Below are 20061 nucleotides of genomic sequence, written 5' to 3'. Positions count from 1 at the left end.
GTTACATAGTGAGTACATTAAAAATGTTTCTTGTTAGATAAACTAATTTAGGAGGATTCTTTAAAATGTATCTTCTCATTTGAGAAAATGTATCTCTTTAGTCACCTTAGAAATTGGAGTGCATCTCTGAAGTCTGATGTGGGCTTTTTGTTGTTTTTTTTCCCTGTACTTCAAATGTGACTCCTTCAGTCATTTTTTTGCTTTATTTTCTTACACAGCTCAGTGGTTTCTATTAAAATATATGCATGAGTTAACATATAATTCGTTATAATAATTAAGTGATATGGTAGATAATAACTTTGCATTAACTTGTTATACTGTTGGGTGTGACACTTTTACTTCTTCACAAAATAATTTGTCAAGGGGATGCTGGTCCCAGTGTTTAACAGTTTTATGTATTGGAAATAGTATGAGTCCTTTCTTTATTTCTATGCTTATACTATTTCATGTTATCCTCTCTTTTGCATTGTAATCAATTAGTGCCATTCAGCTTGAATGAGTATTGCTTTATGGCTATTACACTGAGATCATAATGTTAGAATGCTCATCTTCAGGGACATCTACAAATAAGATCTGAATACGTCCATCTTATTTTTATGAAGTGTTTCTTATGTAAGAATCTTTCACCTTTTTCTGGTTTTGAGGTTTCTAGACATTAGCAGATTTTCTGATTGAAAGTCTTCGTACATTTGCATATGCATTTAAGTTTTTATAGTTAGTCCTTTTGACTTGAAGATGCTGTTTTTTTTCGTGCAGGAGTCTCCGAAGTGTTGAGGATTCATATTTATGATAGTAATAGTTACAGTAAAACAAAGGAAAATGAAATCTCTCTACCAAAAACACTTTGAAATGGTGTAGTGTATTTAAGAAAAGTGTGTCCTCTGAAGTTTAATAGATGCGTTAATTTACTATTTATCTTGCTTAATGATCCTGTGATATGGGAAATTAGTGGCTTTGTAGATGAAAAATGTATGAGTTAAAAAATGTATTAATCTTTGGAGGCATCATCTGTTTCATTGACAAAAGACACAGGTGCAAAATTTATGTCAATAATTAAATTTATAATTATTGTATCATAGATTGATAAATCATTGCTCTTCCTGGCCTGTAAGTTGGAGCTCTAGTTCATTTAACAGAAATAAGTTTACTTATTGAATAGTGATTAAAAGCTGTTTTGTTGCTTTTTTAAAATATTGTGCTTGTATGTTTTTATACATTATTTAAAATGTATGGCAGAGAGGAAAGCTGCAGATAGGAAAGAGGATTTTGTTAATGACTCTACAGGGACGTGCTTTACTTTGCACTGAATGGCAGATATGCAGGTTTGGAAGGTTTCTACTGTGATTTTTCTTTAGAAACCGCTGTCTTTGCCATTATTGAGTATGTTCATAGACTTCCTGAACTCACGCAAGTACTACAAAAACAGCAATAGCACTGATTTTTAATAGGAGGCTGGGAAGCAAAAGAACAAAGGAGCAAAAAGTTAAAGTGTTCAAATGTGGTATGTGGTGTATTTATGATGCTAATGTCTTTTTTTCTTCTTTTTCCCAACAGCTGTAGAACAAGTAATCGAAAGAGTTTGATGAGCAGTGGCCAATCTCCAGCTCTGCCTCGACCTCATTCACCTCTCTCAGCACACACAGGTGATTTTTGTATCTATGCTACTGCTGCTGGTATTAAATCCTTAAAAATCCTGTATAACTAAAGGAAAATGGGCTGATTTTACCCCACTACCCTTCTTTCCTTAGTTGGTAGTAGTGGAAAAACTGCATATCATTCCATCCAAATTTCTGTTAAGTTTAAATTCAGAAGTCCATACATGGTGAAAAGCACTCCAGAAAGAACGTGGGTTATGCAGCTTTTTTTTGTTTGTTTTCCATGCTCTTATGCATTTTTTCCAATTCCCTGACAGTGTGTATTGTAGTATGGAAAGAGTATAAAACTGCTTATGACACATGGCAGTGTTAGTGGAGTTAGTGAGTAAAGTATTATGTTCTACTTGTGGTGCTTTTGCTCCTTTGGATTTTTGATGCTAGGCACATTGGTAGTAGATAAAGTGCTGAGTTTTGTTTGCGTTTTTCAAGAAGGCATTGAGTTTAGTAAGATGCTTGCAGTTTTCTAGTGGAAGCAACATTATTAGAGAAAATAGAGTGGTTCTCCTCAAACTGAGCAGCAAGCAGTCACAGATAGGAGTACAGGTGAGGTCATGAAGATTTGTGTAGAGTTCAAGGTAACATGCTGCATGCAGTTTCTCAAACTATGAAACAGGAATAGAAAAAAACAAAACTTCATTTGGAAGGAACTTACAAATCCTTTAGTCCAACTACCTGATTGCTTGAGGTCTGATCAAAATATAAAACAGGTTACCCAAATGTGTCTTGAGCACTGGCAGACACAGGGCATCAAACACCTTACTAGAAAACCTATCCAGTGTTTTGCCACTCTCACAATAAGTACATTTTTACTTATGGCCAGTCTGAATAATACTGTTGATTTCAAAGCTGTGGGTAAGCCACTCAGAGAGCAGAAAAATGATAATTTTAAAGTAAGTTTAAGTGTAGGCTGTTCTTTTCCACTAACTGAGCAGTATGTGCCATGTTTTCAATTAGTTGCAATCTGCAAATCTCAGGCGAAGATTGCCATCAGAAAAGATAACCATATTTTCACTTCTTTATCTCTTATTAGTGGTTGCTGTTGGGGAACAATAAAAGAAAAAGAAAAAAAGTGACGCAGGAAAGATAGAGGGAAACTGTATAGTTTCCAGTTCCAGTTGAGCAAACTAAATGTGCTGCATAGGATCTGTGCTGGTATTCAACAGAAACATTTTTTAAAATTTTATATTTTATTTTATTTTTTTATTAGACTGTACTTGGCTGAAGTGTGGTAATTGCATGCACATGTGGCAAAAGCAGGATTATGCAGCGTGTGGAGGATGTTGGAAGGGGCTCCTGATCCAGATACTGTTTTTGTGCATGTTGTCAGAATTCAGTTGTACAAGAGTTCTCAGATTGCTGCAGGTTTGACAGATTAGGCTATGAGTGGCAGGCAGGTAACTTGTCCTCATGTGATATTGCACCATTATATTCCACTGGGCTCTCAAAGGAAAAAGGTATTGACACTTGCCATTCAAGAGGCTGAGTATAACTGATGATAAAATTGAGACCTGGAGCCTCTGAATATTCTACTAGTTCTCCACTGTTTTGAGAATTTTTTACCAGTCTCTGAAACTTAGTTCATTGTGTCTCATGATGCCTCATTGTTTCGGTTTCAGCTGAGTCAGTATTTATAGCACAGTGATGTTTGGTCATTGCTGAGTGATGGGAACATGCCCAGTGCCAGGCCAGGCCTTTTGGTGGGAACTGTTGTAGGTGTTACAATTGTTTAATAGTTGCTGTTTAGAGTGTGGGTTTTTTGGAGATCTCTCTGAGTATTTGCACAGAACAGCACTAAATACTTACTTGTGATATATGATCCCTGCTGCATTATGTATTATTTCTGAGAGATAAATTAAGGTTATCATTTTTCTGCATGGTATAACACTGACCATGAAGCTAGTCTGGTGTTAGTATTTAGTATTGCAGTCATCTTTGTATTTTAGGAAGCATATATTGGAAACTATCAATAATTTCACTCTTTGTCACCTGGGGGAGTCAGGCTGTGGGGGAGACAAGTGGGAATGCTCAAACCAGCATGTTAAAATTTCTGTGCATACTGATAGTGTTTCAGGGCTTTTTTAAGGTTAAACAAGTGTTTAGGAATATCTCCCAGTGATCTGCCCTGAAGCTGGATGAATGGTTGGGAGTGTGGGATGGTATGGTCAGGCACCTACAACAGTGGATGCTGTCACTGTTTTGGAACTTCACCCCTAAACAACTGCAGAATCCTGGGAAACTAGGAAAATATTTGGAAAAGGTGTGCTGTTGTCTTGACAATCTTAGAGGGACTCAAATCACTACAATGCTCTGCAACCTGGCCTACTGCTCAACACTATTCAGCACCCTGAAGGGAAGGAAGCCTCTGGATCTGAGGTAACAGGCCTTGCATTTGCGCCAGCCACCACAGCAGGCCTTGTGGTTTAGTTGGATAACCTATCTGTGCTAATCTGTGTCTCCTCTATAAACAAGATGGAAAAAAAAAAAAAGCCTGCAGAAGGATAGAAGAATAAGATGAGGATGAAGCAGGGCCACTATGATGACAGGAGGAGGGAGAGTCAGAACTCATAAAGAAAGCAGTAACTTTCTGACTGCTAAATATGGGTGAGCTGCAAGGTACACAAAACGATTTCATTCATCATCCACATGAGCACATCATCACCTGGCTGCTCCAGTACTGGAATAGTGGGGCCAGGAGCCTGGGCTTACTGGGCAGCAAAGCTAGGCAGCTGGGATTTCTTTCTAGGGAAAGAGATGTTAACAGCAGTGGAAGAAAAGGCAGAGCCTTGTGGAGGCAATTTGTTTCATCTGTGAAAGAAAGATATCCCTTGAAGGAAGATCTGATATGTTTCCCAGGTAAATGGACCACCATGGAGAAGGCTATCCAGTAACTGAGGGTATTAGTTGTGCTGAAGATGATGTAGATGATGTACAACATTGATCTGGATGGTGTAAGGCCTTGCACTGGAATCACAGCAGCTCCTACTAGCAGTGCACGCTGTAGACAAAGAGACTAAGCACAGCTCTGCCAAGAAGGATCTAGGGGTATTGGTGGATGGCAATCTCGATGTGAGCCAGCAGTGTGACAACTGGATCATGGTCTGCATTAAAAGAAGTGTGGCAGAAGGGCTACAGTGATCATCCTGCCCCTGTACTGTGTGCTGGTGAGAGCTTACTTGGAGTACTATGTCCAGATATGGAATCCTCGTCCCCTTTATGTATTGAAAGGCCTTATGTCTTAAAACCGTTTTGGCTTCTGTTTTCATACCGTGAATGCCTTTCTTGCCACAGTACTGTCAGAGTACTCTAGGCATCTGTATGGATAAATTACTGTTAGCCTCATAGAAAAGCAAGGAATGTTGTACTAGATACTGCTGTTTAAGTTGACCAGGTTTTTATTTCAGGCTTGTTGCATCTCAGTCTTTACTGCATATACTTATCCTTTATTGTAGACTAATGAAATCAAAGGGAATCAAGTTGTCTGTTAGACTCTTGAAAACCTACCCAATTTTTGTTAATCATTTCTGTGAATTATTTCTGTTAATTATATTAAGATCTCTGCAGTACTGTACTCTGCCCTTCTTAGAATTGTGTTGGTTGGAAGTTCCATGCTTTCTAAGTACCCAAGTTCAGTATGTTTGTGCCTTGCTCCATGAAGACTGATTTTACATCAATTTATTTCTCTTACTTGGAGAAGACACAAGATTGAGGCATATATTGAGTTACCTCTGCTTGTATTCTGTACCTTAGGTAAGTTCTTTTGGGGTAACTAGTTTAAAGTATGTGTTTTTAGCCCAAGACTTCACATCTTGAAGGGAAGAATGCTAGGTATATTTGTTATCAATGGAAGCAAGGTATATAAAGGCATACTGTGAGTTTGAAGGTGGAGCTCTATTAGTCAGAGTGCACTGAATTAACACTCATTCCAGTACTGCTGTCTTTGCTGAAGAGCGTTTTCATCTTTGGTAATCTCTGCAACAGTCATTTTAGAGGTCTGGTTGCTCCTTCAGTAATGTGTCATTATTTCAGACTTAATGAAGAACTCAGGTTGCTGGCGCATAGTCACAGTGATTTGAGTTGGACCTATCCAAAACCAGCATTGTATGTAGTCTTGCTCTGTTCTAAAGAATTGCATCTTGAGCATAATCATAAATCTTTCAGGATTTTTTCAGGGCTTTTTATACCCACACTCTTTTCTCGCAGTCCTTTTTTTCATAGAATCATAAGGTTGGAAAGGACCTACAAGATCACCTCGTCCAACTGTCCTACCATTACCATTGCTACCACAAGCACTAAACCAGATCTCATAGCTCCTCATCCAGATGCCTTGTTAACACTGCCAGGGATGGCGACTCCACCACCTCCCTGGGCAGACAAGTTTTTCTTTTCTTACAAGATTTTTAATTTTTTCTTTTTTTTCTTTTTTTCTTTTCTTACAAGTTCAGACTAAACTGAAGGCACAGGCCATTCTCTAACTTAAATAGATGCCCTTTGAAGGAGAAGTGGTGGTCTAACTTTATAATTGCACAGATTTTCCCACATGAGAAAGTCATATGGAATTCTCCGTGTACTTTATACCTCTTCCCGTTCTCCTGTTATAATTGTTCAAGATGGGGATAACGGAGGATTATTCCTACAAAGCAGTCTCTTATTAATCCTTATACATGCAGGCTGAATTGGGTAAACCCTGAACACCTGCATAAAGATTTTTAAGTGCTTGTCTTACCTTCTGAGTAGTTCTCAGATTCACGTGGTTGGATAGGGGAGGATAAGTGAGATGTCACCACAGCAGTGAAGTAAATATACTGTGCAGTAAATACATAGCACTGGTCAAAGAGGGAGCAGTTTGCTGCTGATGTCTGCCAGTGTCTTTTGCATACATGAAGAGACAGTAAGATTTCTAGAGTAATTTCAACTATCATTATGTGAAGTCTTTCTTATTAAATAGAAAACAGATACATACTAATGATACTTCTTCATTTTCAAACCTTGGTCATTAAACTAGCAATCTTAGCTTATTTGTTTGGATGTCCTTCATGTTTAATATCTGGTTGAAAGCCACTAAACCTGCTGAAATGTCCTGTTAGGTTTTGGATTAACTGTGGATGTGTTCAAAATTGTGAGAGGCAAAGGGATGCAGTATCAGCTTGGACAGCATCTGTTGCCCTGGATGCTAATGGACTTTTCCAGATGAATGCCTGCTGCTGCGTAGGCATGTCATCAGCACCACCCAGCCTTTGAGTGAGTGATTATCATCACAGCAAGTCAGGGCGTTCAGATGTCCCCACCTCAACAGTCACAGAAGCTTGTTCTTGTGGATGATGTTAACCTGATGATTAATAATCATGTGTAGTGCTGTTTAATTTTATCTACTGCAGAAATGGGTTTTAACTGTTAGGAGTAATACTGTAAATCTTGTGTCTCTCAATACAATATTCCGTGTGGTGTCACTAAGAAAACAAGTATTAGGACAAGAATTGCATGTATGAAATGGCTTAGAAAAGGAGTGGTGAGTGTTATGTAAAAATGGGAAATCATGGAACCATAGAATCTTTTGATTTGCAAGGTACCCTTAAAGGTTGTCTGTGTGACTCCCCTGCAATGAGCAGGGACATCGACAGCTAGATCAGGTTGCTCAGAGCCTAATCAAGCCTTACGTTGAATGCTTGCAAGGATGGAACATCCACCACCTCTCTGGGCAGCCTGTTCCAGGCTCACTGCTCATATTGTTAAAAACAAATTTTTACCTGGAAAACTTAATGTTTTCATGGTTGTGGGACTGTGGAGGAAGAGAAACTAGTATGATAGAATGTAAGACTTCTTCCTGGAAGACCAACAGACTGTTACTTACTTGGTGTAGCAAATGGAGGACTGAAGAGCCTGTACTGTAATCTAAATTGTTCAGAGTTTTTGCAGGGAAACCATTTGTACTGTTTATTTTAGGTGTTTGAGATGTTGTTTCATGATCAAGACATTTGTGTGCATTGAATTTAAAGTAGATTTTCCTGGATTTTTAACTTTATACGTGTCTTTTTTGTCCATAGTAGGTGATAACTGGCTTTTCTATGATGTATTTGAAGCTAAGAAGAATCTCTCTTATGCTGCTTTTATGGTGTTCTGCTTTAGCAGCAGTCTGTATAGGTGGTGTTTTGGGGAAAGGATTAGGTTTGTAAATGAATGTAAGGGAGCGAAGCCTTTGTTTTTGTGGTGAAAGGTAGGAGTGCTAAATGTTAAAGTTTTGAATCTTTCTTATTTAGGGGAACTAATACAGTGTTTCAGTTACATGTAGAACTGCAGAGGCTGTTCTGCTAAAACTCAGCTTAATACTAGTTAGTCTGGTTGTGAGGCAAGCTGTCAGCCTCAGAGCACCTCCTCACAGTTCAGGGACTAGAAGGAAAGAGTCCATGGTACGTTAACATGTAGATTCCACTCACTTTCAAGTTAAGTGCTATTAAAACATAGTACTGCTGGTATTTTAAGTAGATAAGTTATGGTCTGATTGTAAAAAGTTCCCGCTGTTCTTCTTGTGAACATTGTAAGTGTAGTTTCCTCTCGTCTCTGCTGTTTCCCAGTACACTGAAAGCAGGAATTCTACTGTCTTATCAGTGTAAACTTTCTGGGCCTAAGTTTCGGTGTTAATTCCAGCTTGAAGGAAGTAAAATAATAGTTGTAGCTTTCCTACTCCTTCGTGACTGCCTAATGCTAGTGTCTCCTGGAAGAAGTGAGTGCTACGGAGCAAGCTAGGAGACTTCATTGACAACCAGGGTAAAACAAACCAGCTGTAAACCATAACAATGCAATTCAGCAAGAAGTCTGCGTGGAGAAGTTTGATCTGGCAAATGGATTTAAGGAGCTTGCTAACCTTACTTTCTGTAACTGAGGCATGAAGCATAATTAATTGTTTTTGAAATAGCACAAGACCCTTTCCTCTGTGCAGGTCTCAGTAGAAACACCTGCAGAAATATTCAGTGTTTCTGCTGCCCAGCTGCTGACTGGCAGTTTCTTGGGGTATGAAATTCAGACCTGTGACTATTGATGTTTGCCTGCATGCTGTTCACTTCACAGCATGCATTCACCACCAAGTAAACAGACACAGAGGAACATGACCTCTTGTAACATTGTGCTGCTGTACTGTAATTTATTTCAAAAGACTATCAGATAATGACACCAAGACTTCAAACTTGAGCTGTCTTTCGGCCATTGGGAATTTATGATTTCAGTTATCATTAATCTGTTATTCCTTCAGTATGAACAAACTGTTTGAATCAGAATTTCTTTGTTTTGTAAGTAAGCTGCTATTAGAAATGCATCACTGTAACATGCCTTCCCTCCCTGGTAAAGGCACAGGACTTACTGATGGTAATGACAACACAATTACACAATTAAATTAATTTATGTATAGTGTTCTTAACAATAGTTGATTGCAAAATAAGGCACCCCTTGTATTGTCTTGAGTTAAAAGTATTGTTTTGGTATGTTGATTGCCTATTCATTGTGTTACTTCTCCCAGAGGATCTGGAGTTAATTACTTACCTACTGCCTGACCACCAGTCAGGCTTACTTCATCATGGTGGGAACATAAACAGTAATCTCAGCTGCAGAGAAATACCCTAGGACTAAAACATACAGTAGCCAGCAGAACCCAGAGAACAACGGGATTTGACTAATAAGCAAGCACTGCACATATGGGCAGAGAATTAACTGGCACTGGCTTTTATTTGAAGGTCTCCCAGGTATAGACATGCAGATGGACTTGGGGGTGGATGAATGCCATGATGGATGAAGGTCATGTATAGGACTCTGCTTCTAACCTTTCTTGTTTTTCTGGGACACCACACCTTAAACCCTTAATAGCACCAGTTGTTGCTTCCATTGTTTGAGGTTCAGATTTTCATTCAGTTTCCAGGCTTGTCTGGGTTCTCAGACATCTAAATAAAAACACATTGTTTAATATCAAAGTATTATGTATGTAGCTTTGCCAATTCTGTTGTTTTAAAAGCTGATTTGCATTTGGAAATTGTGCTCGTGTCCAGATTTTCCTTTGTGAATAAGACATAGATGTTGCATTTTCTCTGAGAGAAAGTGTTTTTATTGCTTTTAGTGGGGTAGCCACCAGAATGTGTTTCCTTGAACCCCGCACTGTAGTTGTAATATTTCTGTGTCTTCAGTGTTTTTTGCTTTGTTGTGAATGCTATGCTCAAAGTAAATGGTTGGTTTGCCTAAGTAGCTGTTAGGCAAACCGCTGGTGTGTGATAAGGAAGTGTATCCCTGTAAAGCTGAAAAATAGCTATCGCCAGAAATAAATTTAAGAAATCCTCCATCTGCTGATTTGTCAGATTATTTTCTGTCAGAAGCTGTTTCTGTCCCATCACCTGATCTGATTCTTCTTTGCCAGTTTGATAGCTTTTTTTGCTTTTTTTTTTTTCCTGTCTTTTTATTTTTTCCCCTCATATTTAAGCTCATAAAGAACTCCCAATTACAGTTATTTTCAGTACAGTAGCTGAAGTTTGCGACAATACTTTGTATGCATGGTGTTAATTTTTTTTAGCCTATCTTATCTTTATTAAGCAGCAAAAGAAATCCGGTTAGCTGTTAAATTAAATGAGCTGTTATTGTCAGTGATTTGGTGTTTGCAGTTCATGCAGAATGAGAATAAACCGTGCTGGACCCCAAGTAAAGATTGTAATCTGTGCTACATGTGTAGCTTCAGCTTTCCTCCATTCTTCCCTTCCATTGCTTAAGGGAACAAAAATCCTTGCCATCTCGAAATTGTCTAGGCCCTCAGAAGCATCTGAAGAGTAATGAAGAAGCCAGGATCTTGAGAGGGAGGGGGTGAAGTTGAAAGGGCATAGCTCAGCTGTGATAAATAAATGTACAAAAAGCAGTCTGGGGTACTGGCCAGCGAAAGTGGAATCCTTGTCTCTTGGGGCTGTGGAAAGAACAGATGGAAAGACATGATTTTAAGCAGAGCTAAAAATGAATCCTGCATCTGCTTCTGATAAAAGAGGGAGAAGGGACCCTGTTTACTACCTAGTGATTCTTTGTCATAGAACGTCTAAGGACACTCTGAAAAATGCAATTTTTGCTCAAAAATATGAGTAGAAATCAAAGCCACTTAAGTGTTTTACTAGGTTTTCCACATGTAGGCAATAATTCTCAAAAAAATAATCTTTTTTTGTAACTAGTTATGTTGCAGTCCCATTTATGTCAAAAGTAAATTCATTGTTTTAAGGTATTGATGTTGCAATCAGTGTTTGAATTGTTTAAGGAAGATTTTAGATTTATGTGGATGCTGCTTTAAAACAAATCCTTTTAACTTTTGAAGGTTAGTGGGTTTTTGGGGTCTTTCAGGTAGCATCAATACTTTTTCTCAATACTGTGTTTCTTCTAGATATATTTGTTGAAGAGCCAACTGCCTCTCATCAGCTGTCTTCTTTCTATACTTTCATTGGTCAGGAGGTTAAGTATTCACATAGGGAGAAATAACAATCTCTAAGTAGTCTCTTGTTGACAGTGTCACTTATTATCACACAGGGTGCTCAGCTTTTTCACGTTTTGGTTTAACATTCAGATAGTGTAGAAAAGATTATTAAATGTGTTCTGCCTACTTGAAAATATTTTTTTTCAAGATAAAATAGAATTTTTCTAAACTTTCTAAAATACGTGATTTATAGTGAACTAGTATGTATGAGTGAAATATATAAGTGAAATCTTACTTGAATTAAGATTCAACATCAGTTTGTTTTCTCAGAGACTGTGACTCAAAAAATTAGCTTCTAACTCAACTAAAAGTGATTTAAGTAGCATGCCTGAATATTCCTAATATGTGTTTATTTCTTTATTTGCCCTTCCAACAGGAAACAGTCCTCAAGATAGTCCAAGGAATTTCTCTCCCAGTGCCTCAGCCCACTTTTCTTTTGCAAGAAGGTAAGCATTTATTTATAGCATGTAGCATGCGTTCTGCAGAAAGGAAGTGCTGTTGGACCCAGATATTAAGTGGTGATTGCAAATCTGCTGTTATATCTGTCAAATCTATCACAAGGAATGATGTCTGTCCCTGTTACATAAACTCTTTAAACCTCAGTTGCAGTAAAACTTTGTTGGATGATTGATACAGTGCCTTTATACCTTTTTTTGATGTACAAAAAACATGTTTTGTTAATGACTTTAAAATGAATCTTATTTAGAGTGCATGAAAATGCAGATGTTATCTCCTCATTTGTTGGAATTTCCAGAAGTCGTAGCACACATCATTGTTTTAAAACCCTTTTTAACAATTTAAGCAGTGCATGGCATGTAAGAATCCTGTTATAGAGAAGATGGAGCAGGAGTGCCTGTTTTTAGAGCCGTGCTTTGCGGGTAACAGCTAGATTGTCACCATATATTATATCTGACCTTGATCTTTTTCACTATCTGGACAACTGAGACAGACAGCTCTGTCATGGGAGAATTCAGAGGGTTAATTAATGTTAGAATTCTTGAACATATAAAGTGAATTTGAAGTAATCTATGAAGTATATTACTATTAAATGAACCGTAAACTAAATTGATCGTGTGTCATGGGAGACTGCCTATTTGTGCCACTGTGGTTCCATATCACTTAATGCCTTGACAACTTATCTCAATATATTCATTAACTCTAAGTCTGGGAGAATAGGTAAAGTTTGTATGTTGACCCAAGAGTATATACAAAAAAAAAAAAAAAAAAGAAAGAAATTGGAGTGCTGTGGTATTCTTTGTCATTAATGCCAGGTATCTGACTGTTGTATTCATAGTGAAACAGCACTGCTGTAGCTTTACTTCCTTTATTTTAGATGTTCATTAAAGTCGCACACACAACAGCTCGTAAAAATACACGTGAAGAAAGCTTCACACATGTATTCTTTTTATTCTTATGTGAAACAAACCATCTCCAGCAGTAGATTTTATAAGTCTTTCTGATATTTTATGATGTCATTTTTTAAATCAACACCTTAAAAAGTATTTCTTTTGCATTTACTTCTTCTTAATAATATCTTTATTGTAAAAGGAAAGATTCCAGGAAAATCCTGGAATAGTTTATAATGGAAAAAGCAGATGTGAAAGACAGCGTTATTTAGAAAAGCAGCTGGCAGGAAGTACTTTTCCTTTCCCACCCATAATAAAAATAAATAAATAAATTCAAATCATCCTATTTCTCTGAACCTTAAAATTCAAGAAGAAAAAATGAATTTGTTTATCAGTGTTCCAGCTGATTTTGAACATTTTTAGAGCACTGAAAGTCTGTTAATTTCCAAATGAAGAGTTTTAAATCTTACGGGATTAACACAAAAACTTTATTTTGTTTTAAAATATTAAACCCTTATGGTGGGATTCAAAGAAACAACTTCTAGCACTTTCTGTGAAAGCTCATTTTTTTTAGTTCTTGTAATACAAATGTTTGTTAACACTATATTTGAAAGTGCTGCTATAAAGGTTTATCAAGTTGGTGCATGTATTGTGGTGATTTCCGTATAACCCATGTGCCCCGGGTCCCTCTGCAACAAACACAAGTGTCAACTTCATCTGCCTAGATTTGATGCGGTGACACAAAAGGGGGAGCCTGTGCTTCTCCTGTCTGCCACTACATACAAGTCCAGTGTCTGTGAGCCCGTGGGTAGCTGGCAGATTCTGCTTTCTAGAATTCCTGGGAAGAAGGTAGATCTGTACTGTATTCCAGTGACAAGCAGTATATCAGGGTTCAGGGAAAATGCTGAAGATACTTGCTAAGCTTTACTCCTTTCATCCTGATTGGATGCTTCCTATTTTCTCTCCTTTGCTTTTGAGATATTCTCTGTGATAATCTTGCCCCACTGCAAAGGCTTTTGTGAGTGGGAATTGCTGTATGATGCAGGAATCCCGTTCAGTATAAATAATTCAATAACGATGTATTTTCTGTCTCACTGCTGTGGAATATGAGTCTTAAGCCATTTTTGCTCTTTCAACTATAAACATACCTGCCTTGTGCACCTGAGCCAAAATGAAGAGAAAGCTCTTTTTGTAATTGCTCACTGAGCTGGATATTGCTGATTCATGTTGGGGTGAGGGTGAAGAATTAATGAAAAAAAACACAAGTTGGACTAGATAATCTCTGAGGTCTTTTCCAAATTTGGTGATTCTGTGATTTTGTGATAATTCCCCCCCCCCCCAAATCCACTCTTGTCCCTCTACTACATGTTCTTTTTTCATAATTAATGTTGTTAAGATGCATTGTAATTTGTAATGGACAGCATTTCAGATGCAGTTCTTGATGTATTTATGCCTGCTCTGCTGTAGCTTGTAAATAAACAGGATTAGGAAACAAACTGCTAGAATTGAGAGGGTGGGAGGGCTGACAGTTACCTCAAAGGAAAGGAAAGGTCCTCCAAGAAATTCAGGGCTCCAGATTTTCTGTGTCATAAGTTCTCCTTTATGGAGTTGTATTTTTTTGTGCAGATTGGACTTGAGAGGTGATCTTTGTACTGGCTTTAAAACAGAAGTTTGATTTTCCTCTCAACTCTGCCATCAATTTGTGTATTAATAAAAATAATTTCATTTTCTTATTTATGTATGTATTATTTTCCTTTTTTTTTCTTTTTTCTTTTTTTTTTTTTTTAAAAAAAAAAAAAATTGATAACAATTGTACTCCAGTCATGGGCACCGAAATGACAGGTAAATCATACCTTCTTAGAAATCAAAACATCAACTTCTTTATTGCTTTTTGGTTTGGCTCCTTGAATGTTTAAGCTCCATCTTGTCTATGTGTAGCTCACCTGAGGCTGTTAAGAGTAGAATTGGCTTTAGTTGTGATTTTTATTTAATCTGATTAAGCATGATTTTTCTGACACATTTATTTTACTGATCTACATGTAACTTTGCACAAACTTAAGTGCTTACCAAATCATTATTTCCTAGTTATTTTAAATTAGCTTGCTAGTTTGCTGTTGTCCTCCACTGATGTCATGTAAGAAAATGTTACCCTGACACTTAATGTATTGTTGTGGTTATTTTGTGGTTCAGAGCATCATGACTTGCATTTGTTCACAGGTTTTTAATTTGCTTCTCATTCATTTTCATCCGATGAACCCAAAAGTTATGAAGACTCTGTGTAGAGTTTTTATGTTCATTAGTGAGAGATCATCTCTGTGGATCTGTTAATTCACTTTCTAATTGTTTCATCTCATAGACCTAGACTTGAAAATTCTCTAGGAAGTCTGTAAGCCTTAATCATCTTTGCTGAGAGCTTGTTTATTGTGGCCCCTTGTGAATGTTTACTTTCTATTAAAAAACTTGTCTGCATCATGCTTTTGGAATGTAGTTTTTTCACAACACTTCATAGATGTTTCTACGTACTACCAGAGTTCATTTGACTAAACTCAGTCTTCACAACAGGACTGATGGTCGCCGCTGGTCTTTGGCTTCCCTCCCTTCTTCTGGATATGGTACAAATACACCCAGCTCAACTGTTTCTGTGAGTATCCGCTTTGTTATGTAGGCAGATTTTTGTTATGCACCCTATCTTCTTAAATTAAGCAGAGGTTACTTGTTTTAGGAAAATGACTTTGTGTGTTATTTCTTTTTCTGTTTGTTGTTGTCTGTTTTTCAGTGAGTGTGTTTTTCTTTATTTTTCTGCTGATAGACTTTGAATTGGTTTGGGGTACTAAACTATTTTAATGAAATATTAGAAAACTTCAGGCTACTTGTGCTCTGCTTTTATGGATCTTAGTTTTGTGTAAAGGAAGTTGTGTTTACCTGCATCCTTTTGATCTGTAATGCAGTAGGTTAGGAGACATAATCATACAAAGTTAAGTTTTGAGTTTGTGAGGGTCCCTTGCTAGCGTAAGGAGAAATACCCTACGACATGATTGACTTACATCCTTGGTTATCCTGCTGTATTCAGATGAGGCGAATCATAGGTTTGCCTTTTTTTCTTTGACTATAGTGGGGTTCTAGTGCATGATATTAAATGACATATTTAGCTTTTTTAGGTGACTAGAATTAAAACAGAGTAGGATAAGTATAGTAGTGAAAATTGTTAGTTTTTGCATGTTAGATAAATCCTCTTGAACTGATCACACCCACCTGTGGAGCATGTGCCATCTGACTTTTGAATGGCACCATGGCACTGCATGTGATTCTCCTCCATTACTAAGGTTACAAGCTGGTAAGTGACTGAAGTACAAGTCTGTACTTTCCCACATCACATGCACCTCTGTACTTAAGGGGAAGCACTGAGTAATGTTACAACCTGTATTTGTTGTGATAGCCAGGCCTAAGAAACTGGTAAGATAAAGCTCAAAGAGAAAGCCTGCTTTGGAAATGGCAAATAGTGGACATTTTGACAGCTACAAAAGCCTGCATGCCACTTGTAAAAACAGTCACCAGCTGAGGTGACCCTCTATCACAGTCACCTCTGCTGAGGGGCACCACCCACTGCCTCACAGTGCTTACATCCACTGGTTGGTCTCCATAAATGTTCAGCAAGTGTCAGTGAATGACAATGGGTGCAATTATTTCCTCATACAATGACGCGCCCTTGCTTAATGCATTCTTCCATCTCATAATGCCATTCTGTCAAACTGCCCCTCTGCTGCCATTTGTCACACAGCAGTGAAATAAAATGGAGTCTTGGTGGTCAGGTTCTATCTCTACTGCCATATCAATATAATCAGATGCCTCCAGTGTTGTGGGCCCAGCGTAGTAAGATATGACACATTACTTTTGAAGCAGCCTTTGCATATTTTGAACTGCTTCTCAGTAGTGCTCAGTTTTGGCCTCTGACCTTAATCAAGTCTTTGCCCAGTAAGTGCTTTGTTTCACATTGTTTCTAACCACTTTCCATTGTGCACACTCATACGTGTCTTCTTGACCCTAGAGCAGGTATACTATGCTTTTCACTTAAAACATATTGATGTAAAGAAGTTTGTCAGATAATAAATTGCTATAGCAACCTCATCATAGAAGTAAGAGACTTGTGCTAAAGAAATGAAAAGCTGTATTAGGAATGTCTTAAAACACAGTTCTAATTTTCCATCCATAGGCATAGCTTTTTTCCTTGATAGCTTCGATTTTAGAATTGTAGTTTAGAGTGTTTTGCTGCTTTCTTTACTCCATTTTAAGTTTACTGCATGGATGTGCTGAAACACAAGACAGTTTTGACATCGTATCTGCATTTCTTCTGGATAAAGAGCAGCACTGCCATTTATGGAGTTATGCATCTTAACCTTCACAATACTATTTTTGAGTTCTGCCTTGACAGTCTCTGACAGGACCACATCTTATAAATAATAAAATAGATTTATAGCGTTGAGCAAACAATTTCTAACTTGTGGAATTGAATTTGTTTTCTAATAAGACTGGATTTTGTTGAAGAGAGCAGCAGTGTAGCGTTGAGGCTCCCTGTTTCTATTCCTTTGTGGAGTTTTGTTGTTTTTTTTTTTTCCTTTGAAGATTCCTCTGCTGTTAAGATGATCGTGTGTCTTTTAGGAGAGGTGGCCTATAAGCAAGAACTGTGAAAAAAATTGGTTACTTTTTTTTCTTTTTGTCTGTAGTACTCTTTGTAAATTATTTAGATGGGAAGGTAGAGTAGGGAGATTGGAAAGGAAATTTTGGCAAGTACATTAGCTGATATTGGCTGAGGATTTGTGTTTTTGTATTTGAAGAACCGTTTGCCTTGTAGTGATGCATTCATTTTTAATAAATATGTTAAATCCTATGCAATTCTTGAATGAACTATTCTAGAATGCCAGGAGGGCTGTTTTTGGGGGTTTTCTTGTGTTTTCTTTTTTTCCTTTGTAGAATTCTGCTTTGTGATCTGAGATCTGCAATCTGTGCAGATCTCCAAGACAATGCACCCTTGTGCGTGGTTCTGGTGTAGCTGGAAGTCCTGAGGAAAATAAAGATCTTCTGCTAACATCTCATCTTACACGTAGAAAAGCATGAAGTAGATTACTGCTTTTTTGATGTGCCTAGAATCCCCTGAAATGCAAAGGATGTTTGTTTTTTAGAAATAACATATACGTGACAGTCTGTATTGGGAAATGTCATTGTTCTTTTAAGTTAATGAGGGTGGCTCTAGAATTAATCATGAAGTTAACTGCAGCTAGCTGCCACAGTGTGAAATATGAAGGAGGGTGGTCCGTTCTGTGTACTAAATTATGCACATTAATGTGCTACAGCTGAAATTCATAATTGAGTTACTCTGGCTTGACAGGTTACTCCCTATCAAGTAAACTGTGGTAAAATCTTGGTTTACAGTCTTTTTAGCCTGCAGCAAAGCAAGATAATGTAGTCTTGCTATCTTTAACTTGTTCAAATGTGATGAAGCCTTCCCATATACACCAGTCTAGTGGGAGTTAACTTTTCCCGTCAGTTTTTTTTCTTTGTCTTTTTTTCTGTCAAGAGGTAACTTCATGAGAACTATTGTGATAAGTAATCTTTTATTTAGTTCTTAGAATTAGGATTTGTTCATTTTTTACCACTCAGATTACGAGGTAATTATGAAGACTGTCTTGTTCCTGTGCTTAACAGCCTGGATATTACCTGCTGACTTTAATAATGAATGGAGATGTCAATACAGTATGGAAGTTTATTGACTTCTCTCACTTTGAATGGAATAGTAAAGATGCCTTTGGCTGCAGATGCAAAGGCCAAGAAATTGAAGATTTTGGAATTCATCCCTTCCACTGTTAAAATAAAAGTGATGTCTGCATGATACCAGGCAGCTTTCTAGTATCACACTGTCATATCAGCAGGGATACTAAGTGCACCCTCAGCAAGTTTGTGGATGACAGCACATAATGCCCTATGGCTTTACAGCTAGTTTTGCAAGGGTAGTTACTGTGGTAACAGCACCAGTCTCATAGCAGTCTGTATCTTCCATTTTTAAGTGAAAGGGATAGTTTGAATGCAATCCTTTTCATTTCTGACAGCCGTACAACTGATTGTGGTAACTGTTTTGTTCTTTCATATCATCTTAAAAGTTTCTTTATAAGAAAATAGCATGTTCGTTTTTTCAGCAAGAATTTAGACTATTTTTTTCCCCCAAACTTTGATAATCTTAATTATAGGTAATGAAATAATTTACATGTACAGAATTGAAATTAGCATTGTGACATACTCTACAGCTAACGCACTTATTCTGCCTTATTCAAGTAATTAATGTTCAGCAGACTCCATTTAAAATATTCTCTAAATACTGTAGTGTCTTACTGACACCAGATGTCTGTGCCATAGAAAGACAAAATGTGAACTGAAATTCGATGATTCCTTATTCTGAGACTGAAATAGTTTTATATTTAAACTGTATTTAGCTTGGTAAGTTGAGACAAATTATTTTCGTTCTTCTTTAATATGGTAGTTGATCTCATTCATAAACAGAATATGATCTTGAAAATGCTTTTTCACTAATGGAAGTTTGTGTTCTGCTTTTCTTTTCCAGTCATCTTGTTCATCCCAAGAGAAACTCCACCAGTTACCATACCAACCAACACCTGATGAACTGCATTTTTTATCTAAACATTTCTGTACCACTGAAAGCATTGCAAGTGATAACAGATGCAGGACCACAGCAATGCGCCCTCGCTCCAGAAGTCTCAGGTGGGTTTGTCCATTGGGTGAGAGGGGTTGATTCTTAATTTATGTACTCTAGAATATTGTGGCTTTGTGTACTGGGAGCATTCTTTATTTTCCTAATGGCTGAAGAGGTAAGAATCTGTGCCTGAACTATTAATAATCGTTTCAAAGTTTTTATTCCTATGTTCAGCCGTGTAAGGTAAACATAAAAGAGGCATCGTAACCTCTTCGAATGAGCTACATGTTACTGATCTGACTTCAGGAGTTCAAATTGTTTAAATAGTATTGTCTTTTATTTTGGAAAAAGTAATTTGAAAAGTGTTTATATTCTAGAAATGTCTGAAAAGAACTGTGGTGAAGAATAAATGGGCAGGGAGTTGGGGTGGAAGCGTTCATTAATTCATTAGTTTTAATTAATAAAAATCTACTTCAGTTTCTTGTTTTGTCCCAGAGTTGACCTCTGGAGTTCCCTTTGCGGTGCCATTTGTGTGAGGTGCATTTCATTGAAGATCATATATTGTTGTTTTTTGCTCTCTCAGAGAGCTGAAAGCCGTTTCTTTTGCTCAAGTAAGAAATGCATTTCAAGAAACTCCTATGTATGTTTTAAGATAAAGTTGCTCCTAGAGCAGGACATTGCCTTCTTGGGATCTTATTCTGCATCTTCTACACCATACTTGGGTGGTCTGGTATCTGGAAAGTCAGATGGACATTTTTAAAAATGAGGTTTACAACAATGAAAATGAGTTTTCTAGGTTAGACTAGGCCGTGGGTACCTTTTATGGATGCTTTTCCTTCAAGTTTCATGCTTTGTTTTTGTTGGTTTTGTTGGTTTTTTTTT

The 20061-nt window shown here is 37.4% G+C and overlaps 1 protein-coding gene across 12 annotated transcripts in view; it reads left to right on the top strand.

Moving 5' to 3' along the window:
• The window catches only part of MAST4 (microtubule associated serine/threonine kinase family member 4), a 253946-nt gene that overhangs the window by 187447 nt on the left and 46438 nt on the right, over positions 1–20061 (top strand). For 8 of the 12 annotated variants that reach the window (XM_015848585.2, XM_015848582.2, XM_032441191.1 and 5 more), the window contains 5 exons: positions 1555–1643; positions 11510–11579; positions 14301–14321; positions 15042–15120; positions 19090–19247. In XM_015848585.2, the coding sequence (XP_015704071.1) occupies positions 1555–1643; positions 11510–11579; positions 14301–14321; positions 15042–15120; positions 19090–19247 (417 nt within the window). The remainder of the gene's footprint in view (positions 1–1554; positions 1644–11509; positions 11580–14300; positions 14322–15041; positions 15121–19089; positions 19248–20061) is intronic. The other 4 variants (XM_015848586.2, XM_015848583.2, XM_032441193.1 and 1 more) reach the window with 1 other exon arrangement.

This window comes from Coturnix japonica, chromosome Z, assembly GCF_001577835.2.
Source record: "Coturnix japonica isolate 7356 chromosome Z, Coturnix japonica 2.1, whole genome shotgun sequence".
Lineage (NCBI taxonomy): Eukaryota > Metazoa > Chordata > Aves > Galliformes > Phasianidae > Coturnix > Coturnix japonica.
This window is presented reverse-complemented; position numbering and strand designations above follow the sequence as displayed.